The sequence below is a fragment of the Corapipo altera genome, unplaced genomic scaffold (genome assembly GCF_003945725.1).
Source record: "Corapipo altera isolate COAL_440 unplaced genomic scaffold, ASM394572v1 169, whole genome shotgun sequence".
In the NCBI taxonomy this organism is placed as follows: Eukaryota; Metazoa; Chordata; class Aves; order Passeriformes; family Pipridae; genus Corapipo; species Corapipo altera.
The window spans coordinates 1,828,271-1,851,338 of NW_020884946.1; the positions used below are offsets into that span (position 1 = coordinate 1,828,271).

Genomic DNA, 23,068 nt, shown 5'->3' on the forward strand with positions numbered 1-23,068 from the left:
TTTATCTTCACAACAACTGATTTTCTACAGACAGCTCATTTGCTGCAGTTTTCCCTGTATTTTGTTGAAGGAAATAAAGCATCTGCTCATCTCTCATTGTGACACTCCATTAGTTGCTGTAACGCTTTCCGGCAGATAGCACCGGAAAATGTTATTTACTGTTTGGCAGCTGTTAGTTTTATGGAAATTATTCCTCACGCTGCTCCAGAGGAAATGATTGCAGCAATGCCACCCCAGCTTGCCTTTAGTGAAAGGTGACTTTTATATGTCCCTTTGGAAGGACAGTGTGCGATCTTGTCCTCAAACTCATTTCTTATCTTGCTGTCTCCTTTGAACAGGCTCCAAGTCGTATTGATTTGAGATCATATGGCCAAACACCCCCTTCCCTGGGGCATGCACAGTCCACCCCTCTCCAATGTTTCTTCCTGAATTTGCCAGCTCCTTTTTCCCCAGGCATAGTTTGTGCTGACCAGGTAATCTTACACGGTCAGATGGGGACAGGACAAGGGGGAACAGATGTAAACTAGAAGAAAGATTTAGATTAGATATTGGGAAGAAAGTCTTTACTGTGAGTGTGGTGAGGCCCTGGCACAGGTTGTCCAGAGAAGCTGTGGCTGCCCCATCCCTGGCAGTGTCCAAGGCCAGGTTGGATGGGGCTTGGAGCAACCTGGTCTTGTGGAAGGTGTCCCTGCCCATGGCAGGGGGTGGGATAAAATGGATTTTAAGGTCCCTTCCAACTCAGGTACTGGAAAAGCCAGCAATCCATGGCTTGGACAGGTGCAGTGTTTGCTGCCTGGACGGCCAGGCCCAGAGAGTGGTGGGGAATGGGTCTAGTGGTGTCCCCCAGGGATCACTGTTGGGGCCAGTCCTGTTTAATATCTTTATTGATGATCTGAATGAGGGGATTGAGTCTACCCTTAGTAAATTTGTGGATGACACCAAGTCGTGTGTGAATGTCGATCTGCTGGGCGATAGGAAGGCTCTGCAGAGGGATGTGGACAGGCTGGATCGATGGGCCAAAACCAGTGGTATGAATTCAAGACCAGGCGCTGGGTCGTACACTTTGGCCACAATAACCCCATGCAGGGCTGGGGGCAGAGTGGCTGGAAAGCTGCCCAGCAGCAAAGGGCCTGGGGGTGCTGAACGACAGCACCAGGTGTGCCCAGGTGGGCAAGGAGGGCAAATGGCATCCTGGACTGGATCAGGAAGTGTGGCCAGCAGGACCAGGAAAGTGATTCTTCCCCTGTACTTGGCACTGCTGAGGCACCTCGAGTGCTGTGTCCAGTTCTGGGCCTCTCAGTTCAGGAAGGACATTGAGGGGCTGGAGCTTGTGCAGGGAAGGGAACGGAGCTGGGAAAGGGTCTGGAGCACCATGAGTGTCTGAGGGAGCTGGGGGGGCTCAGCCTGGAGAAAAGGAGGCTCAGGGAGGACCTTCTGGCTCTGCAACTCCCTGAGAGGAGGGGGGATTTGGGGGGTCGGGCTCTGCTCCCAGGGAACAAGGGACAGGAGGAGAGGACAGTCTGAAGCTGTGCCAGGGAAGGTTTAGGTTGAACGTTAGTAAGAATTTCTTCACAAAGAATGATTACACACTGCAGTGGACTGCCTAGGCCTGTGGTGGACTCCCCATCCCTGGAGGCGTCCAAGGAACGACTGGACGTGGCACTCAGTGCTCTGCTTTCACTGACAAGGTGGTGATGGATCAAAGGCTGGGGTCGAGAATCTCAGAAGTCTTTTCCAACCTAAGTAATTATTTGCTTCTGCGATTCCATGATTGTGTTATAATCCCCCTGCACCCCGCACCTCCCACATTTTTAACCCGAACCCCCCCCCCGTTCTCGCCCCCTCCCCTCGCACGCCCCTCACGAAATGGCGGCGCGGGCGGGCCCGGCAGGGGGCGCTGCGGGCGCGGCCATGGCGGCTGCGCGGGCGGGTCCTGAGGCGCCCGGCAGCCCCCGCGCCCGCCGCCGCCATGGCCTTCACGTTCGCCGCCTTCTGCTACATGTTGGCGCTGCTGCTCACGGCCGCGCTCATCTTCTTCGCCATCTGGCATGTGAGTGTAGGGGGCTGGGGGATGCGCCCGGCCCGGGGACGGGTCCCGGAGAGCCCCCGGGGCGTCCCCGGAGAGCCGCGGAGGGAGCGGGGGAATCGCATCCGGAGCCGCCCTCAGAGGGGGAATCGGCCTCTGTGCGGATAAAATGGGTTTTTATGCGGGCAGATAGTGACTGAATGAGGGGGAATGGCTTCACATGGACAGAGGGCAGGGTTAGATGGGATACTGGGAGGAAATTCCTTGTTGTGAGGGCGGTGAGACCCTGGCACAGGTTGCCCGGAGAAGCTGTGGCTGCCCCATCCCTGGCAGTGTCCAAGGCCAGTTTGGAAGGGGCTTGGAGCAGCCTGGGATAGTGGAAGGTGCCCATGGCAGAGGGGTTGGAACTGGATGATCTTTAAGGTCTCTTCCCACCCAAACCATTCCATGATTCCGTGATTTCTTTCTCGAGCCCGGCACAGGGAGAGCAGCCGAACAGGTCCCTGCCAGGGGAGGTGCTCTAGGGGAGGATGTGATGCTTGCCAGGCATTTGTTCTGTAGAAGTGGCTTCACGCCGCATCTTTTTTTTTTTTTTTTTATATAATTTTTTTTCTTATTTTTATGACATGAAAAGCTCGAGTGTTCACATGCTTGGGTTTTTTTAATGGATGCACCTTTTGGACATATAACCTGCTCTAGGTGACCCTGCCTTGCCAGGGGGGTTGGACTGGATGATCTCCTCTCAGCCCTAAAAATTCTGTGATTCTGTGATATATGTGGGCTCAGCATTTACTTAGACAGTGAGGCAAAATATTTGGCAGCTTTTAAGCTTGCTGTTGCTTTTTCTGGATTAAGGAAGCCCATCTCTGGTTCCTGCTGGCCACCAAGATAGTCCTGTGTGAGGTTTGGGGTCTGGGGTTAAGAACTGATGAAGAGGATGTTGGAAATTCATTGCTGGTGGGGAGGTAAAAATGTGGAGAGTGGGCAGAGGTCTTTGAATACCTGAAGAATCTTCTGCTTTCTTGTTTATAAAACCCAATTCCCATGTGTTTTACCTGTGGGTTTATGATGTTAAAATGTCCTTGAACACAACGGCAGCAGTTCTCTGGCAAAACGTCACTTTTCATGGATAAAATACACCGTTGCTCCTGGACTAAGCAATCACAACTGTTTCATTTTCCCCCCCCCCCAGATTATAGCATTTGATGAACTGAAGACTGATTACAAGAACCCCATAGACCAATGTAATACACTCAATCCTGTAAGTAGCACACTAGACTTTTTGTTTTGTTAAATAAATATATGTAAAGTGCTTATTTTTTTTTGGTGTTATCTTGATGCAATCTGCCTAGGCAATAGAATTGCATCTGGGTTGACAAAACCTTGCTGTTGGGAGAAGTTTTAGGGAAATTCTTTGTCTGATTCTTTACTTTCAAGTTGAATATTCTGACTGTTATTAATCTGTTGGTGATCTTGTCAGCTGTCATACTAACATTCTTTCAATCTGCTTTCCACATTTTCGGCACAAAGACAGTTGAAAAGGTCAAAAAGATTAAAAGAGTCAAAATTGCATTGAAGGTGTGTACTGCTTTTCAGTTTCATGTTTTTTGACGCCACTCCCCTCTCATTTTGTTAGGAACATTTGTAATACTATTAAGCTGTTTTGTTTAGTCTGCCTGTCCATCTGCTCGTTCTTTGTTCCTTGGGGTTTATAACAGCTTCATGGATTTCCATATTTTGTGCAAAAACAATTCTGCTTGCTTACCCAGCGGCGTGGGGAAAACTGTTACATGCCTGTCAGGTGTCAGAAGGTAACTTCAGGCAGAAATAAATCGTGTTTCCCAAGCCAGATTTACTGAACTCTGAGGTTAGAGGAGAACAGTTGTTTGTTTTAAGCACTGCCCAAGTCAGTTCTGATCTTTTTTGGAGGGTTTAGGTGGGTGGAAGGCGATAGGAATTATCTTCACTTCTCTTATTTTGTGTTCCAGGATCAGGAGTGTGTCCCGGTGTCCTCTCTTGGATGCAACTCTGACACTCCTTGGCTTAGGAAAAGAATTTGAGGCAAACTATTTGCCTGCATCTCTTACAGGCCAGCAGCAGAGGGGAGGCTTGTTGAAGGACAGGCAGTTTGATCCTGCAGGATTTTGTGCATTTCTCCTGGTTTTTACTCCGTGTGTGTTCCCAGAGAGGACGGAGGGGCAGCGCAGCAGCGTGGCCTGGGCTGAAACTTTACTGTGGTTTAAGTAAATTATGCAAGTTAGAAACGAATTTACAGTAGCTGGAAGGGGGAAAAAAAAAAAAAAAAGGCATTTTAGATTTGCAGCACACAAATTCAAGTGGTGTTACGGCATGAGGAGAGTGGGGAGGAGCAGAGGTGCCAGGCAGAGGTTGCAGCTCGGAGAGGGGGTTTCCTGCTCGGGGAGCTGCGCATTTAACAGTTTCCCTTGCTTGGTCTGTCCCAGTCATTCCTGCTGCAGTGTGGGAGAGGCCAGTTCTCATTACATGGATGCATTATGGTCTTCCTGCAACCTTTGTGGTGCTAAAAAGCGCATGTTGAACCAAATCTTAACCCTGTGCATGGAGTGTCCTTTACATGGCAGCTTTGTGACCTGGAAGTCTGAAATAACTTCATGTTTGCTGAGCAGATGAGCCCCTAAAAGTGGAGTTGGGATCCAGGCTCTTAAAGGGAATCTGGTAAATGATGCTGGACAGACACACAGGAGGGTTGTTCTCCTGGACAAAGAATCAAAAAATCCTGGTAGGAATTGAGACACCTCAGTAGAAAGATTATCCCAAAATAGTATCTCCTTAGTACACTGCTGATTCCTTCTCTTCCCTGCTCCTGTTATAGTCGTGTCTTTTCTCAGCAACCAGATTCACCCTCCCTCGTTTCTGTGATAAATATGGCAGAATGTGATGTAATTAATCTTCCCTTAGGACAGAAAGGGAGGATAAAGGGTGGGAGATTTGAAAAGAGGCAGGTGTTCCAGTGTGGGAGTAGGGTATAATAAACAAGAAGAGAAAAGAAAAACAAATTTTGAGCTGTTGTAGGTAAACAAATGCAGATTTTTCAGGCCTGGTGGGTCTGTCTGAGCAGGCTGCCAAATGCATTGTCTGTTGGACAGGGTGGTTGTTCTGCTATAAATAATTGCCATGTGTAAATGGTAAGTATGCAAAGAAGGGTCTGGGTGAAAATATCTCCTTGGAAAATTTTGTGTATGACAGCTGAATTTTGGTGGTGTTGATGCAAGTTTCCTTTGTTATTCTTCATTTAGAGAGGCAGGAGGGTGTAGCAAAGGAGGTGGTGAGAATGTTTGTTGGTAGCTGTTAAGATTTCTAGGAAGATATTTTTGGGGCTTTAAGAGAAGAATAAAAAAATGGTAAACCACTGAAACTTCGATGTAATCGCCCTGTGCAATGTTAGTCACTGCCCAAAAAAAGAGGGGCAGAGTGTATTGTGTGTGTGTGTGCACACAGTTTAAATCTTTGGGTGGAAATGGAGTGTTTTTCTTGAGGAGAAGTTTTAGTGGGCCTGAGTTGAGGAGGAGAAGCTTTTGCAGATCTGCTGCTTCTCCTGTGGAGTCAGGGTGGGAGAGCTGGGGTGTTTCAGTCTGGAGAAGAGAAGGGTCCAGAGAGACCTTAGAGCCCCTTCCAGAGCCTAAAGGGACTCCAGGAGAGCTGGAGAGGGACTGGGGACAAGTGATGGAGTGACAGGACAAGGGAGAATGGCTTCCCACTGCCAGAGGGTAGGGTTAGATGGGATATTGGGAAGGAATTGTTGGTTGTGAGGATGGTGAGGCCCTGGCACAGGTTGCCCAGAGAAGCTGTGGCTGCCCCTGGATCCCTGGAAGTGTCCAAGGCCAGGTTGGACAGGGCTTGGAGCAACCTGGGCTAGTGGAAGGTGTCCCTGCCCATGGCAGCAGGTGGAACTGGATGATCTTTAAGGTCCCTTCCAGCCAAACCACCCTGTTATTCCATGCATGATCCCTTCTGACCCGTGTGATAAAGCAGGAAATAGCACTTGGGGGTGACCTGTCGAGACGTTTCCTCTCGCGGTGGGCGGGAGGTTCCGCAGCCCTTTGCATGTGTTTACTCTCTGTACCTCTCCACGTCGTTCCTGTTAACAACACTAATACCCCTGGCATTTCATGCTTCCTGTGGTTCCATGGTACCCTGATGATGAGCTCTGTGGGCTTCTGCTGGAAGCATGGTGCTGTAAGGCATGCACAGTGGGAACTGGGAGGGAAAACTGCCCAGTTCCCCCCGAACTGCCCCTGTGGAGCCGACCCCTGTGTGTGTGACTGGTTTGGTTGGGTGAAGCTCAGCCTGGGGTGTTACTTTTTTGGCAGTAATTCGACTTTGAGAAGTTGTGGATGTGTGGATACCAAAACAAAGCTGTGAACCAGGAGAACACAAACATCCTTCTGCCTGTCAGCCGTTCTAAGGAGCATGTTTCCTGCTGATATTTCGCTGTTGCATGAGCAGAAATATCACGATGATCTTTTCTGAGGGTCACGTGTAAAGCGTGGAATCTGTCACTTTATTAGAAGCAATGAAAAAAATATCGATCTGAGCATCTGATTTTATAAATTTTTCTACTTGGTCCATGAATATCATGTGAAAACAGCAAGGCAGCACTGCTGGCTGCTGCTTTCACATTTCCACAGTCTTGTTCTTGTTAGTGTTGGGTTTAAATATGATTTTTAAGCAAACACTCACCTCCAGAGCAGCTGAAACGCCACACGTTCTGCTCTGTGTGATGGAAACTTCTAACTCATCTTTTTCTTTTCCAGCTTGTACTTCCAGAGTACCTCATCCATGCATTCTTCTGTGTCATGTTTCTCTGTGCAGCAGAGTGGCTCACACTGGGTCTCAATATGCCCTTGTTGGCCTATCATATTTGGAGGTAATTTTGGTGTGGCTGTGCTCGGTGAATTGTTCTCGTTCTCCCGTTGCCGTGTTCCTGTCCCGTGTTCCGTGTCTTGGGAAAACAAAGACGCTTTTTCGACAGGACACTGTGAGAGTTCGTGGCTGCACAATGAGAACCCATCACTTGGCTTCGTTGGGTGTTTCAATTTTTTTATTCTGTTGTGCTGTGCGAGAGTTGTGTTGTGTGTCCTGGTATTCCTTGGTGGGTGGGGGGCAGGATCCAGTGTTTCCCGTGGCCCTCATCCCACACCTCCCTGTGCCCCCGTTCCAGGTACATGAGCAGACCCGTGATGAGCGGCCCGGGGCTCTACGACCCTACGACCATCATGAATGCAGATATTTTAGCCTATTGCCAGAAAGAAGGATGGTGCAAATTAGCATTCTACCTTCTATCCTTTTTTTACTACCTATATGGGTAAGTTTTTCCCCCTCAGTCTGAAGTTTTGGCTCAGTGCACCAGAGGAGTATTGTACATAGGGATATATTCCAGTGCCTGAATGGAGCCTACAGGAGAGCTGGAGAGGGACTTTGGACATGGGCATGGAGTGATAAGACCTGGGGAATAATGGCTTCACACTGACAGAGAGCAGGGTTAAATGGGATATTGGGAAGGAATTGTTGGCTGGGAGGGGGGGAGGCCCTGGCACAGGTTGCCCAGAGAACCTGTGGCTGCCCCATCCCTGGAACTGTCGCAAGGCCAGGCTGGACAGGGCTTGGAGCAACCTGGGCTAGTGGAAGGTGTCCCTGCCCATGGCAGGGGAGTGGAACAAGATGAGCTTTAAGGTTCTTTTCAACCCAAACCCTTCTGGGATTCTGTGAATTTAGCAGAGTCTCCCAGTGCCTCTGGCACAGCCCAGCCAAGGTCACCTCCCTGCACACCTCTAAAGACTCGTCAGGAGCAGCAAAAGCACAGAACTCCTCACCCACTTCCCCCCTTGATGCACCAAGAGACAGCAGGGTGGGGGTGTTGGTTCAGTCTTTGATACACAGGATGAAAAGATGCCTGGACTTGCGAGTCCAGACTGGCAAATATCCTTTCCTGCAGCACTAATTAACTCACCCCCAGAATCCCTGTCTGGGCTCTCCCGTTATGTAATGACCACATAAACAAATTAACATTATAAATTCATTTGCACTGGAAGTGTTCAAGGCCAGGTTGGACGGGGCTTGGAGCAACCTGGGATAGTGGAAGGTGCCCTTGCCCACGTCGGGGCATAGAACTGGATGATCTTCAAGGCCCCTTCCAACCCAAACTGTTCTGTGACTCTGTGATAAGGTGTTCATACAGTGCCAACTTTCCTGAAAAAGAATCCACAATCACCATTAATTCTGTTTCAAACACGAGTCTTAATTTGGTCGGAATTACTGGTTTGAGTCTGTATTCCATGGAGCTGGAAAGCTCCAAGCTTTGCTTTTAAGCATAATATAATAAACCCTCAGAGCATTTCCATTAAGAAGCTAACATTAATATTTTTAGAGTAAAGTATTTGATGTTAATGTGAATTTTGTTGAAGTAGAAGAGTCATTGTGTCAAATCTTCAGTCACAATGCATGTATCTCACATGAACTTGTTCCTTAGAATATACATTAAATGTGTCACACCGATCAAAGTGATGCATGTTCATATTTTTATTTTCTTTTGCAGCATGATTTATGTCCTGGTGAGCTCTTAAGAAGACACTCAGCAAGCTTTGTTCCAGTTAAGTGCATGCAAAAGCCACAAAAAACCATGGATTCTTTACAACAAGAACCTCTGACCAAGAATTAAATCCGGAACCCGACGATTGCAATTGCATTAGAAAACAATGACTCCCCCGTTTTTAAAATGTTTCCACATTTTATACTTGTGGAAAGACTGTTTTCTTATATTTTCCTGGGACGCTGAAATTAAAGAATTACGTGTAAATTAATATAAAGGTGACTGGGGTTTGGAAAGTTTTGACTTTGCACTGCATAAGGAACAGCCATAACCTTCGAGTAGCTGTTGGTTACTACTAGCCTTAGGACACTAGGGATTTGCTTTAGGCTGGGCTTTGTAGTGGCTCACTTGGACTTGTGTATCCCACTCTTAACTCTAAATCAGCCGTAGCTCCGAGTGCTTGGGAAGGACTGGAATGCTGTGTTTTGCCCGTAGGTGACGTTGGTCTTAGGATATGAATTCATGGACACAGTTGCAAAAATAGTTCTATTTTGGTTTGTTTTTTTTTTTCCTGTCTGGTTAGTCTTTCCCTTTTTGTGCATGGTCCAGGTCCTTCTGTATCTCTTTCAGACATTAGCCCTGCTTTAACCTCGAGCCTGTGTCATTGTGGTAGGAGAAGCTGAATTGTCCACGGAGGAATGAATTTAAATAATTTTTTTTTTTTTTAAATGTCTGTGCTGTCTGATTAACAAATGGATAAACCTCCAACATTTACCAAGTCCAGGAATGAAAACACTCTTGGGTTTAAGAGTAATAAATACTCCAGACTTTCTCAAAGCAGAAAGTGAGATTGTGAAACCGCCCCACTGTTCCTTAGTGCAATAAATGACAATAAAAAGCAAATCTCAAATTCAGCAACACCTCCTTTCATCTGGTGCCTTGTTTTGTTTTTAAATTCGGCAGATCCTCGCTGTGTCCATCACTCAGATTTACATGGATAATTGCATTCCCTCTAAAAACAGAACATGGAACCAAATTATGTCTGGAAAAGGGAAGCTCTCATTTCCTGCCTTTTTACATGAGGTTTAAATAGTAGATGGGGCAGGGGAAGATGTTTCACATAAAAATTGTAAATTGTGACTGCAAACAGCTGCTTAGTTTACGAGTAATAATTAGGAGTCTTTCTCATTTACCTGTGCTGGAGAACAATGCAGAGTTTCCCAGTTCTAGTAAAACCTTTTTTTTTTTTTTGTATAAACTGTGTATTTGTTCACTTTGGGTCTCTGGGGCGTCAGAGGCAACAAAAGTTGTACCAGTGTTTGCACTGGGGTCCACCAGAAATGCAGGTACTCCAGTACTGGTGTGCTGGGCAGTGGCAACAGCTGAGGAAGAACAATATGAGACAGGGCAGGTGTTGAACATCTCTGCCCGAGGAGTGAGAGTGTGTTTGGAAATTTGTGTGTTACAGGTGTCCTGGGAGAGTTTTGGAACCTTAAAGAGCCCTGAAGGGCTCCTCTGCCATCGGTTCAGTTGCTGCCTGAGCACTTTTATAACCTGGTGTGGAAGATCCCTGAACCTCAGAATGGTTTGGGTTGGAAGGGACCTTAAAGATCATCTAGTTCCAACCTTCCACTATCCCAGGTTTCTCCAAGCCCTGTCCTTGAACACTTCCAGGGATCACAGCTTCTCTGGGCAATCCCAAGAAAGTGAGTTCTGCAGTGGAATTAATTACTGGGTAAACAGTTCAGCAGTTCTGCCAGATTTCATTTGGTGCCCCTAACCTCTGAAAATTTCCCTGTTGTTATTTATGAGTGATCTGTCAGAGCAGAGAATTCTGCTTGATCTCTTCCTGGTTGGAATTCCTTCTGTAGCTTTGGGTCTGTCCTTTCTCCTCCCCAAATTTTCCCTGTTCCAGGCTATTGCCACACCAAGTTTGGGTGCCCAGGGGATGCAGAGTGGCAGTTTCCTCCTCTCTGCTCTGAATTCTTCTCTTTTTATAATGTACTGGGACTAAGAGAACTCAGGCTGTGGTAACTTCAAATCCTCTTCCTGAAGGAAGAAGAATAGTCCTGAGAGCTATTAAAATACATAATACATACATAAAATTGCTTTTCTGATTGTCATTAGTTTTGGAGTTCCAGGAGGCAAAAGATTATGGAGAGAATAAAGAACATTTCTCTCCCTGTCAGCAAGTTTCCTGCTGAGTCATACGATAAATACTTAATATCTGAAACCCATCAGCTGCAAGGATTAAACACCGGGGCACATTTGGAGCAGAGTATTTTCTCTGAGTGGAAACTGGAGGAGTTCCTGTGTCTGCTGTAGGAGTGGAGAAGGGAATGGCAGTAAAAACTAATTAATCTGTAGAAATCACCTTTAAGTGTCCGGTTTTAAACATGTTAAAGAGAGAAATTCAAGTCAGTTCTCCTCGTGGAGTCTCATGTCACAACTTCTGAGTTGGGAAGGTCCTGAAAAATCAAAGTTTTATCAAACCCTGCCTGTTCATCATTCCCTTCATGAGTGAATATAGTGGAACAGGAGGGATGGGGACTGTTAGAGGAGTGTTCCTGTGGGATCCTCTCGGGCTCACAGCTGATTGTTTGTTTACTTTCTCTGCTGTCAGCAGGCAGAAGGGCTGTGCCAGAGCCTCACCCACGCAGCTACAGCAGTGTCTCTTCCAGGCAGTCACCTAAAAACCCACCTGTTTGGCTTGTCACAGATCTGTGGTGCAACACCTCCTACTTGTGGAACGAGGGGACCCATTCCTAAATATTCCTGCACACAGGGAGCGGGAATGTGACGATTTAGAACGAGTTCTTACAGCTCATAAGGGGTGAGCCCTCCAGCCTGACTTTGCTGTAAAGCAGAGCTGAGGGTGTTTGTAAACAGCTCCAGTGTTGTAATTTTTATCCAGCTCCATCATCCCAACGTGAATCCAGATTGTTATATGGAAAGCCAGGCGTGCAGGCCACCAGAACAGCAGTGAGCACAACCACACTTGCAGATGTATTTTTAAGGCAGTGAGTATTAAAGTCGCCAAGGAGAGGGAGATGCTGCACATCCTGAGGGATCTCCATCCCCACCCCAAAGTTTCGCAGCCGGATTTGGGAGGGAGCAGCTGTGTCCCCCAGGCAGGAGCAGTGAGGAAGTCAAGGTCAGGGGAGAGGTGTCCCATCCATGTGTGTTCCACAGACACCGAGATGCCCAGGGCAGTGCCAGCTACCGCGATGCCGATCTCGGCACCGTGTCCGTCGTTGCCAGGTGTGCAGCCAGGTTCTCCCGGAAATCATGGAGGAAATTGTACTGCTGGAAAAGCACAACCAGGTCTGCAGTGAGTGCTCTGTGCTGTCAGAAGAGGCACTGCCCCTCTTAAAAATTTGTTTGATACCCCAGGAGGAAAACTGCACCCTCTAGTCTGGTTTGTTCTTCTTGTGCTTAATCCAACCCTCTGGAATTTTTCACTGTCAGACACAGATTCCATGGATCTTGGCTTGGATCCCGTCAAGGGCAACGTGAGCCCAAGGTAATGCAAAACATGGTCCTCACAGGTGGGAGCTCAGTGTTAGAATTCAAAGCTGCTTTATTTTGCATCATGGAATGATTTAGGTTGGAAAAGCCCTCCAAGATCATCAAGTCCAACTGTTCCCTCAGCACTGTCAAGGCCACCACTGATCCATGTCCCCAGCTGGCACATCCCACATGGCTTTTGAATCCCTCCAGGGATGGGGACTCCACCACTGACTTGGGCAGCTGTGCCAGGGCTGGACAACCCTTTCCATGAGGAAATTTTCCTTAATATCCAACCTAAACCTCCCCTGGCACAACCTGAGGCCATTTCCTTTCGTCCTGTCGCTTGTTCCCTGGGAGCTGTTCAGCAGCTTCAGCAGGGAACAGCTGAAACCCCAGGGAGCAGCTGTGGAGCACGTTGGAAAGACAGAGGGATCCCTTTGGGAATGGCAGGAGGGGCCTGGCCGAGCTGTCCCTCATGTTTGGACCCGTGTGTCACCTGCTGCAGCCCCGTTACCTTGATGGTCTGTATGGCCCCGGATCCCCTCAGGTTCCTGAGGCTCTCTATCACCTGCTGAGGTGCCAGTGTGTCCGAGAGCTGGAGCAGGAGACAGGCAGCCACTGCAAGGGAAAGGTGTGTGCACATGGATGCACAGCCACGGGCTTGTCCCGGGAAAACCACCCCAGCAAAACTCCCGTCAGGGTCACACATCTGTTGGGTTTTTTTTTCTGAATCCTATTTCTGGGCACTGGCCCATCTGCTACTGCTCCTGCCCAAGCCTGCAGGCTTTGGAAACACTGTTTTACCCTGCCTTCCTAGCAGCACTTGGGATGCAATTCCTAGGCTTTTCAAGAATGAGTGCCAGTACACCCAGTTAATTCCCCTTTGTGTCTTCTGGCAGTATCACCAGCTCTTCCTTATGGGTCATGCATGGGGACTAATGCTTCTGGAACACTGGGATGAAGGAAGATGCAGAGGAACAAGTCCATCCCCTTTATAGCAAGACAAGTTCTTACCGAGACAGGAGCGCCCAAGGCCACCGTAACAGCTGGGAGAGAAGGAAACATCTGGTTGTAAGAAGCTCTGGGAAACTGCAACACCCAGAGACCCCCCCCAGTGCATAAATATATGGACACAATTCTCACCTCAATATCATCAACAGCAGCAGTGGCACAAGGAAGTCAACAAGAATTTCTGTGTATTTTATGTATTCTATTTCTATACCTACAGGGATATCTCCCATTTGTTCTTCAGATCTTCCTTAAGTGTCTTTCCAGAGAAACTTCAGTTTTAAAGTTCCCCTTCATTCCTGGTAATAGTCCTGAAGGCATGGGAGGACAGAAAATGGCACGAGGGTGGACACCCTCAATTTTCTTTAGATTCTACTCCAGATTAAGGTAGAAGGAGGATACCTGTGAGGACAGCAGGGTTCTGCACCAGCAGGAAAACCAAGGACTTGGTGGATGTCTGTGCTGGGTCATTCAGGGAACATGGAAAGCTCTTCCCCCCTGAGCTCAGCTATAGGTGTCTAAATAAATTACTTTAAACCTGTTTCATGCAATTTAAGAGGGAATTTTCCACTGCTGGAACCCACTGAGTCCCTAATAAACAGCCCAGGGGCCTGTTAGAGAATCATAGAGCAGTTTGGGTTGGAAGGGACCTTAAAGACCATTCCAACCCCCTGCCATGGGCAGGGACACCTTCCACTGGACCAGGTTGCTCCAAGCCCTGTCCAACCTGGCCTGGAACACTTCCAGGGATGGGGCAGCCACAACCTCTGACAAGAGGTGGTTTAGCTCACATCTCCTGCTGCACACCTGCTACCCAGGCAGGCTGGGAGCAAGGAGCTTTCCAACACACTCTGCTGGACAGAGCAAGGGGAAATGGGACACTCTAATCTTACAAAGGATGAGTTCTCTCCAAAAAGGTGGAGAAGGAGGAACAAGCAGCTTTTCACAGCTTGAACTAACCCCAAAGACTGCAATTACCATTTCAAACCATTCTGTTTCACCTGCTTATACATCTAACCAGGACCTACTGTATCATTGTTTTCCGGTTATTTTCCAGGCAGCTTCTGAGCTCTTCCAGGATTTCGCAGCACGTGGCAATGTCAGGAGCATTCCCATCAGGAATGGGGTGGTGGTGCACACACATCCCGTGCTGTTGGTAGGTGTCTATCAGGTTTGGCACTCGGTATTTTAAGAGCTCTCCTCTGGTACAAAGCACAAATATGTCCTGGATCCCACAGTTCTCCAGTTCTCCTGCCAATGGATGAATACACTTGCAAATAAACAAAAGCCTATCAAGCTCAAGGATGCACAGATAAGCTGCTTGGTACTGAGGCTCTTGTTTAATCTCTGAGGTTAAGACAACAGGAGTGAGAAATTTTGCTTTGAGCAGCATTTCCTTCCACTGAGTCTCCCCCACGTTTGCCTTCAGATGATCCAGGTGAGGAGTTTTCTCAGTTCAGAGGGAGTCCTGAGGGAAGCCTCAGTAGGAAGCACATCAGCTCTCAGGAGAGCATGTTAACTATTAAAGCATCTTTCTGTCCCATATCCAGCTTAAAATCAGAGTCCCAGACTGGTTTGGCTTGGAAGGGACCTGAAAGCCCATCTCATTCCACCCCCCTGCCATGGGCAGGGACACCTTCCACTAGCCCAAGTGGCTCCAAGCCTTGTCCAACCTGGCCTGGAACACTTCCAGGGATCCAGGGGCAGCCACAGCTTCTCTGGGCAAACCTGTGCCAGAGTCTCACCCAGGAATTTCTTCCCAAGCTTCACTTGTCCAAACACTGTGGGGTTTGTGCCATCAGTCTCTGCCCTTCTAGTGCTCACAGGTGAATACTCAGCACAAATCTTTAAATAATCCCACCTTTCTATCCCAACCTCACTTTCCTCTGGGAAGGGGATGTTACAAGTTTGTAATTCATCTTGACCCCAGCTGCTTTAAAGATGCCTCATGGTTCCTGTGAAGGACACACAGATGTCTGTGTAGCTCCAGCCTGGAAATACCCCAACTATTTATCCCATATCTGTGGGGAAGCCACAGGGGAAGTGGCACTGGCACATCTAAAAGTGATCTGTGACTGTGCCAAGATATTTGCTGCAGCTGCACCTTTTTCTTGCCCTTTACACAAGCAAGAGGCACTTTACACACTGGCCAGAAGACTCACCTACATCCTTCTGAAGATTCCTCCTGACATCCTTAAACCTGCAACCTGAAACAAATTATGGACAACAATTCCCACTCCAGGTAAGTGACATTTATGGAATGGCTGCTGCAGCTGAAGAGCAGAGCACAGGCAACCTCCCCCCAAAACCAAAGTGAGCAACCAAGCCACACCCCAAGCAAAACACAAGTTCTTTTTTTTGCAAGTAGATCCCTGGCACAGAAGGCAGTTCAAGCACCATTATCTGCTTAATGCTCTAATGTAATAGGATTAAAAGAAGAAATCTGCCCAAGGTTTTAAGCTGCTTTGGGTTTTCCAGATGAAAAGTTTTGGAAATTTTATATCAGGGCAAAGCATAAAAAGACACAAACAAAAAAAAATACAAGAAATAAAAGGGGTGGATAAAGATCAGGTAAGAGGTGAGTGGTCTGGTGACCACAGGAGATTCACCATGGCTGCAGTTTTGGTAGTTAAAAATACAGTGGAAGCTTGTATGTTTATTCTATACATTAAAAACATGTGATCTCATATTAAGATATTCTATGGATTTGCTTTGTTGTTTCCAAAACAATTATTCCAGTGGTAGATTACAAAATAAGCCACAGAGAATTTTGGGGTACAAGGTATTACCCCTCTTCAGCTTTCAAACATGCAAACTTCAGTGAATGCTTCTTACCTGGAAGGGAGCATAATCCCAGGAACTTGGAAGAGTAGAGAGGAGACAAAGACAACCTATCAGAAAATTGAAAACAAACAGAAATCAGAAGGTGAGAGTTTGATTATTTAAATTTATAAGCATCTTGAGGGCAGGTGTCAAGAGGCTGGGACCAGACCCTTTCAGTGGTGCCCGGTGACAGGACAGGGCACAAACTGAATCACGGGAGGCTCCATGTGAATATGAGGAAAAACTTCTTGGAGGGTGACAAAATCATGGGACCCCAGAATGGTTTGGGTTGGAAGGGTGTGGTGGTGCAATCCCCCCTCCTCACCCCTGACTGTGATCTGAGGTTGGGCCTCGGCCTTGACAACCCTCAGGCTGAGCTGCTTGGAGCTCGCCAGAAATCCTGTCTGTTCCCAGGGCTGTGCTGTGTGACGAGTCCTCTGCTTTTCTAATGAACATCCCTGGAAACTTTCTGCCTGAATAACACCTTTCAAAGTGTAAGAATGCAAAGTGTGGCCGAGGTGACAGGTTATCAGGACTGAAGCCCCCTGTCTTGCGACCCTACAAACGGTGTCCCAAAATGAGACCCGCTCAGCTCTCCTGGGCTGTGGCAACCAGAGACCCCTTCTCTGAGCTGGGGCACCTCTCAGAGGTGGCAGCTTTCATGTTTGCTATTTCCTGACTGACAAATCCTGGGCTGACATCCCACTCCTCCGTCCTTCTCCCGTTGGGAAGAATGCAAAAACATTCCAAGTGAGTATTTCACGGACCTCGAGGGGAATTTTTCACGGGTACCTCGTGCAGCCCCTTTGTGTCTGTGAGCACATGCTGTATCAAATGTGCCAGGGATACTGCTCTCTTAAATTCTTAAGTACTTTAGGCTTATGAGTAAGTGACTGTCATAGTATAGTAAATCATATATAGCTCCAAGTTAAATTGTTAATAGGTTAAGAGTTAAGTTATAAGTTAAGTGCTGTTAGATTAAGTCATAAGTTAAGTGTTAAGTTAATGGTATTAAGTGTTAAGCTACAAAATATAAATTTAAGTGTTGTCAGGCTTTTGGGCTGTGTTGGGCTGTATTCCTTTTTGTCCTTATACCTTCTGTCCTTTTGCCTCACTTACCTACCCCTCCACAACCACAGCCTCCACAGACATGGAGTCTCTGGCCTGGTACTGAGAGTGATTTTAGATTCTTGTGTGCTTTTTCTTGGTGTGTTTTAACTGTTTAGTAAGTAGTAGAGTGAACCTTTTCACAAACTCTGCTGTGCCATTGCCTTTATGTTAAAACTGCTTTCACTGATACCTTTGCTGGTGATTTTTTGAGTGGTCTTAAAACGCTCATTTCATGGCAAAGGGATTAAAACTCATCCCATTCCATCCCATGCCATGGGCAGGGACACCTTCCACTAGCCCAGGTTGTTCCAAGCCCCATCCAACCTGGCCTGGAACACTTCCAGGGATCCGGGGGCAGCCACAGCTTCTCTGGGCAACCTGTGCCAGGGCCTCACTGCCTTCACAGGGAAGAACAGAGCCCTGGAACTGCCCAAGGAAGACCTGGAGTCTCCATCCCTGGAGACCTCGAAAACCCCACCTGGATGTGATCCTGTGCATCCTGCTCTGGGTGAACCCGCCTGAACAGGGGGATCGCACTGGGCGGGTTCCAGAGGCCCCTTCCAACGCCAGCCACTTCCACTGACAGTTCCCCGGCACCGCTTTAATCCGTTTTCAGGGACATCACCATCCACCCACAACCCTGGCAGGTGACCAGAGCTCCCCTTTGTCAGAAGAGGGATTTAATGCAATTTCCTGAGGGAAAGGACCCCCGCGGGCGGCGCCTCACCAGGAGATGTGGAGCGGGCTCGGGTCCTCCTCGGCGGCCTCGTCGTCTGAGGAGGCGAAGCCGTCGGCGGGCGCCGCGCTGGGCTGCGGGGAGAGCGAGGGGCTCACCTGGGGACCAGGACCCTCGGCTGTGCCCGTGCCCCGGCTCCAGCCCCGATCCCGATCCCGATCCCGATCCCGGTCCCGATCCCGATCCCGATCCCGGTCCCGATCCCGATCCCGGTCCCTCACCGGGTTCACCATGGCGCCGCCACCCGTTCAAACTGGCCCCGCCCACCTCCGCATCACCCAATGAGAAGCTGCGGCTCACAGGGTGCGTGGAGAGCCAAGAGGGCCTCCCCCCGGGCCGCATGAGAGAAGCGCTCTGATTGGTGAGCGGGGGAGGGGGGGGCGGGCTTTAAAAGACAAACAGCGCCGCCGGTTGTGGTGATCTCTGCGCTGATTGGCTGAGGCCACTTGGTGGGGAGGGGCGGTCTCGCGCCCCAGGGGGCGGGGCTTCGTGAGGGCGCTGAGGGAGCGCGCGGGCGCGTGTTTGTGCTGTCGTTCCATTTTAATTTGTTTCCAGCGCTGTTCATGTTCCTGGTAGCCCTAAGGCCCTGGCACAGGTTGCCCAGAGAACCCGTAGCTGCCCCTGGATCCCTGGAAGTGTCCAAGGCCAGGTTGGACGGGGCTTGGAGCAACCTGGGCTAGTGGAAGGTGTCCCTGCCCGTGGCAGGGGTTTGGAATGAGGTGGCCTGTAAGGTCCCTTCCAACGCAAGCCATTCTGTGATTCCATGGTAAAACACGGAGATGGATGTGAGCCTTCTGTCCTAGCACACAGCAGAGCAAGGATGTGCTTGAGCAGGTGCCCTGCAGAGTTTTGGGGTGATCGTTCTGTGTGCAGAAAACGGGACTTTCTAACGACGGAAAATGAGCAGTCCTTGCTCTCTTAAACCATGAGCTTAATGCCAAATGTTCTTTTCACGGTCCTGTTTTCTGTTGTTCTGTGCAAATAGATGTTAGGGCTATTGCACAGAGGTTTTTACTGGACTTAGACTAACATGGAGCTTTTACCTGACTTTGGCTTTATCTAGCATGGAATTTTTACCTGAATTTAACTAACGTGAAAGATGGTTCCAGGGGGAAAAAGAAGATTGTTGGCTGCCTCGCTTGTAAGAGCTGGGCTGCTCCTTATGCTCAGGGCATTCAAATGGATCTCTTTTTGCAGCGTTTTTCTTTATTCCTTCAGTAACTCTGGCTGTTAATTAATAGGAAGAAATGCATAAATCGATAGTTCGGGATTTTGGTTTTTAAAATTACGTTAAGGCATTTCTGCAACCTGTGCTTAGACACACGCAGAACTAAGTTGTGAAGGAGCCAGGCACAAGCAGGGATTTTTGGCATCAGTTTAGACAATAATGTCACGGGGACTTCCAAGGGTGTTGTTTGAAGTGAAAGGAATGGCCGGGCACAAGTGGTTTGAGTTTGGTGGGATTCCCAGCAGGGCCAGTGCAAGATCTCCAGGTGTGGAGATTTTTGGTTTTTAGTTCTGCATTAGTAACTTCACTTCCACAGCTGGAGGTTTTAATGAAACCTGCCCGAGAAGGATTGTCAGAACAAATTGCTTGGAATGGCAGGATTTAGGGTGGGGCCAGGGAATGAAGAAACAGATGATGGGAGGATCAAGGAGAGGACCAGTTTATTAAAACCCAGAATATGATAGCAGAGGTACAAAAATTACACGACTGAGCATAATGGAGAATTAAAACAATCCAGATGTTGCAGACCAAGATGAGCAATGGGAAGAAATGCATCATAAGGATTGAGGCAACGTGAGGACAGCCAGTCACTGTGGCTGTAAACATCATTTTAATAACTCCTACAGCCACTGCATGAAGGAACAGGTACGCTGTTTGCTTTTATTTTTAGCTCTGGTACCTTTAGAGATTATGTGCAACACTCAAACTCCTTGATAAAGATGTGAAATATGCTGTATTTTTATTCCCTTGGGATTGATTTTGCCTCTTCAGGAGAAAGGTATCGCAGACTTGAACTCTGGGGATCATACCTTTATGGAAGCAGCGACATCAGACTGATAAATAAATTAATTAACAGCAACAATGGTAAAGCTGGTAATTAACAACAACAATGGTTGTTCTTCGAAAAGATCAAAAGAATTCTCTGGAGTTTGGGTGCCTTCACGTGGAGGAAATCATAATGATGTTGTGTGGAATCTGAAGTGGTGATAATGGCTGTGGCAGGAATAAATAGGGATCATCTGTAAGTGGGAAATCTGAACTAAGTGTAGGAAAAAATTTGGGGAAAAAAAAAAAAAAAGAATCCAAACTTGAGGAAGTCCTGTGAGTTTCCTTTTTACCCTCGGCACCTGGCAGAATTAAATCACAAATAGCTGATTACTTGTTAGGGTTTTCTGATTATTTCTTAAATTGAGCTGTTGCCCAGCACATCAAATTGGGATGTGCTAAAGCTTGTTTATGGTGTATTTTATAGGAAGGACTAACAGGAGTTAGTTTTCTGCCAAAAAAGTGTCCTTTTGGCAAATCAAAAGGAAAGCACCGATGACACCAAGGTTTTACCTTCCGGAAGTTTTTGTCAGTTCGTGGTTTGGATGCCTGTGGAATGTGAGGAAAAAATAGCCACAGATAAGGGCTGAAATATGTAGTTTGGGAGATTTAATTGGTGAAATCAGATTGGTGATTGAATCAGAATTTTAAATTGGGCTTTTAGATAATTGGTTGGGGCAGAAACTGCTGTTTATGAATGTCTAATGGGAGGGTCTAAAAAAAAATGGAGCCAGAGAGGTGTGTAGCAGAAAGAGATGATGGACAAGAGTTGGAATATGGGAATTCTTTATTTCATATAAGAAAATAGGGTTTTGCTGTGAGTGTGGACAACAATAAGAAATTGAGTGGTAATTTTGTCCTTATGTGTAGCTGTTTGGGGTTATGAATTTTTTTTAGTTGTCTTTCTTTTAAGAGATAATAATGCTTATGTTACATGACACAAGACACTGATGCCTCTGATGCAACAGTAAATGCCCTCCCAGAAATATTAAAGGTTATTTCCAGTGAGGAGGGGGGTCAAACAGCAAGGTTTTTCCGAGGAAAAATTCCCGTGTCCCGGGTTTTAAATACGTGTACACAGAACGGGTTTGTGGCCTGGCAGCAAAATTTGTGAATAAAACGAGTAATGGGAGAAAATGGTGTGTGAAAATCCCCACAGGTCTGGTGGATTGGCAGGGGATGGTGCTCGAGTCCTGTGTGCTGCTTTGGGTCTGTAATTTAAGAAGGGTGTAAAGCTGTAAGTGCCCAAAGAAGGGCCCTCATCCCCGGGGGGCTGCATGGATGGGGAGCATCTCCTCTCTGCCATCCTGCACTCAGGTTTCACAGATAAAATAAATAATTGATTAAATTCAGGTAAAATGGAATGAACCAGTGTGTGTGTGGCAGAGAGAGCTGGGGACTAGTGTGAAACAAGGAGTTGAGGAACTTGATGGTGTATCACAGATAAACCTTGAAAAAAACAAGCCATGTTCTTTTCCTGCAAGGACCCAAAATCAGAACAGGAATGTCCAAACCATCACAATAATTTTAAAGAACTTTGGTAACCAGTTACTCCAAAACAACCACCTGTAACACCAAAAACTCGTTAGTCACCCCTCAGCTGATATCTCTGTTTCTGGAAGTTGTATTTTGGGAAGAGTAATTAATAAATGTGCTGTTCCAGGAGAGGCACTGTAATGTCTTTGGGAACACTCCACCAGTGATATCACCACAAGATCCCACAGGGAATCATTTCACTTTTCCAGATTGTTTTGGTTTTTTTTTTTTTTTTATGGAAGGAGAAAATAATAGGTGGAAGAGAGTTTTCCAAATTTTCAAGGTTCTTCTCTTTTTTTTCCCTCCCCTTCACTTTCAATTGTCTGTTTGTAGAAAGTGGAACCATTGCATTCTAAGCTTTACATTGTGCCCCCACAACGAGGATGTGAATGGAAAATTCCTGTTATGTGAGATAAAATCGTGTCATGTGTGGAGAAACACTTGGTAACTTGAGACACAAAATAAACCTTTTAGAATGGCAAGCACAATTTTGGGAGATTCTGTACATTTTCCACATCATTAGCTCTTCAGCCACGCTCGGGTTTCTGTTTGGAGTTTGTTCTAAAACTGTGCCAAAAAAACCACTGAGAGAAATCTCTGTGAGTGGTGATTGCTCTGAGCCAGAGTGTTTGGGAGGTGTATTATTTCAGAGGGACAAGCAACTCCCCTCCTGCTCCAAAACTGTTGGAGGGAACTTTATTTACTTCATGTGCATGTGGGGTTTTTCTTGCTTTCCATCACAACCCAGATCCATTGCTGGTAGTTACACACTTGGGTTTGGGGATAGTTTTGCCAGCAGAGCACTGTGGAGTTGGAGTTGCAAGGCAGACAGAGGGATGGGAGCTCTGTCTAACCCTATAAATTCTGCTTGTTTGTTGAATTAAAACCAGAACCGAGTTTTGGCCCTAAAGCTGGTGATGGAAAACCAGTGTTTTATGTAAATAAAGTGGTTTTTATTGACCAGTTTATAAGGTTGTTAGTGGAGATCTCCATTTCTAGGCAGGGTGCAGCCCTGCTGTTATTGAGACTGATGACATATCAGGATACATTGACTTGAAGTCTTCAATAAATCCCTGTTTATTTGGGATGGAAATTTGAAGCCTTTTATAGCTACAAAGAAGTTCTAGTGCTATCTAGAGTCAAGAATTTTACTGTCTTGTGCAGCTGATTCAGAATGGTGCATGTTTCTTGTTTACCCTTCTTTTATCACAGTTCTCCTATTTATATATATATATATATATATATATTTTCTGTGTTAAATACACAAAAGTGGTAAAGCAGATCTCTCTATTGGTGCTTTTTGTTTTGTTTCCATGACTTGTTGCTTCTGCAGTGATCTGTTGTAATGAAATAATTATTTAAAAGCAAATTTTTCCCCACTGCATGATTCCTTTTGTATTTCAGGCTGAAATTACCTGCTGAATGGAAAAAAAAAAAAAAAGAACCCAAACCTAAAAATGTTTGTAACTTAGTTTTTAGCACAATGTGGCTTGATTATAACTTAAATATTCTTACTAGAATACAAGTAATAATCAGTAATTCCAGTACCTGAAGGGAAGCTACAAAAAAAATGGAGAAGGACTTTTTACAAGGGCCTGGAGTGACAGGACAAGGGGGAATGGCTTCCCACTGCCAGAGGACAGGGATAGATGGGATATTGGGAAGGAATTGTTGGCTGGGAGGGTGGGGAGGCCCTGG

General features: G+C 47.0%; 2 protein-coding genes across 7 annotated transcripts; one reads left to right on the forward strand and one right to left on the reverse strand.

Annotated features, from left to right (window-relative positions):
• Positions 1–1,908: 1,908 nt before the first annotated feature.
• Positions 1,909–9,514, forward strand: CNIH1 (cornichon family AMPA receptor auxiliary protein 1). Its single transcript, XM_027662489.1, has 5 exons — positions 1,909–2,050; positions 3,219–3,287; positions 6,820–6,932; positions 7,227–7,370; positions 8,601–9,514. The coding sequence occupies exons 1-5, from the start codon at positions 1,970–1,972 to the stop codon at positions 8,626–8,628; spliced, it is 435 nt and encodes a 144-aa protein (XP_027518290.1). The 5' UTR covers positions 1,909–1,969; the 3' UTR covers positions 8,629–9,514.
• A 2,085-nt stretch (positions 9,515–11,599) lies between these two features.
• CDKN3 (cyclin dependent kinase inhibitor 3) lies at positions 11,600–18,092 on the reverse strand. 6 transcript variants are annotated; one of them, XM_027662499.1, is made up of 9 exons: positions 18,003–18,020; positions 17,773–17,855; positions 17,524–17,685; positions 15,948–16,003; positions 15,275–15,319; positions 14,141–14,363; positions 13,119–13,150; positions 12,619–12,722; positions 11,600–11,900 (listed from the first exon to the last, which is right to left on the reverse strand). In XM_027662499.1, the coding sequence occupies exons 3-9, from the start codon at positions 17,541–17,543 to the stop codon at positions 11,814–11,816; spliced, it is 567 nt and encodes a 188-aa protein (XP_027518300.1). In that variant the 5' UTR covers positions 17,544–17,685; positions 17,773–17,855; positions 18,003–18,020; the 3' UTR covers positions 11,600–11,813. The 6 variants fall into 6 exon arrangements, with proteins under 6 accessions (XP_027518300.1, XP_027518299.1, XP_027518298.1 ...); XM_027662498.1 differs by lacking the exon at positions 17,524–17,685 and having other exon boundaries at positions 18,003–18,092; XM_027662497.1 differs by lacking the exon at positions 17,524–17,685 and having other exon boundaries at positions 11,600–11,897; positions 17,773–17,917; positions 17,984–18,055.
• Positions 18,093–23,068: the final 4,976 nt, after the last annotated feature.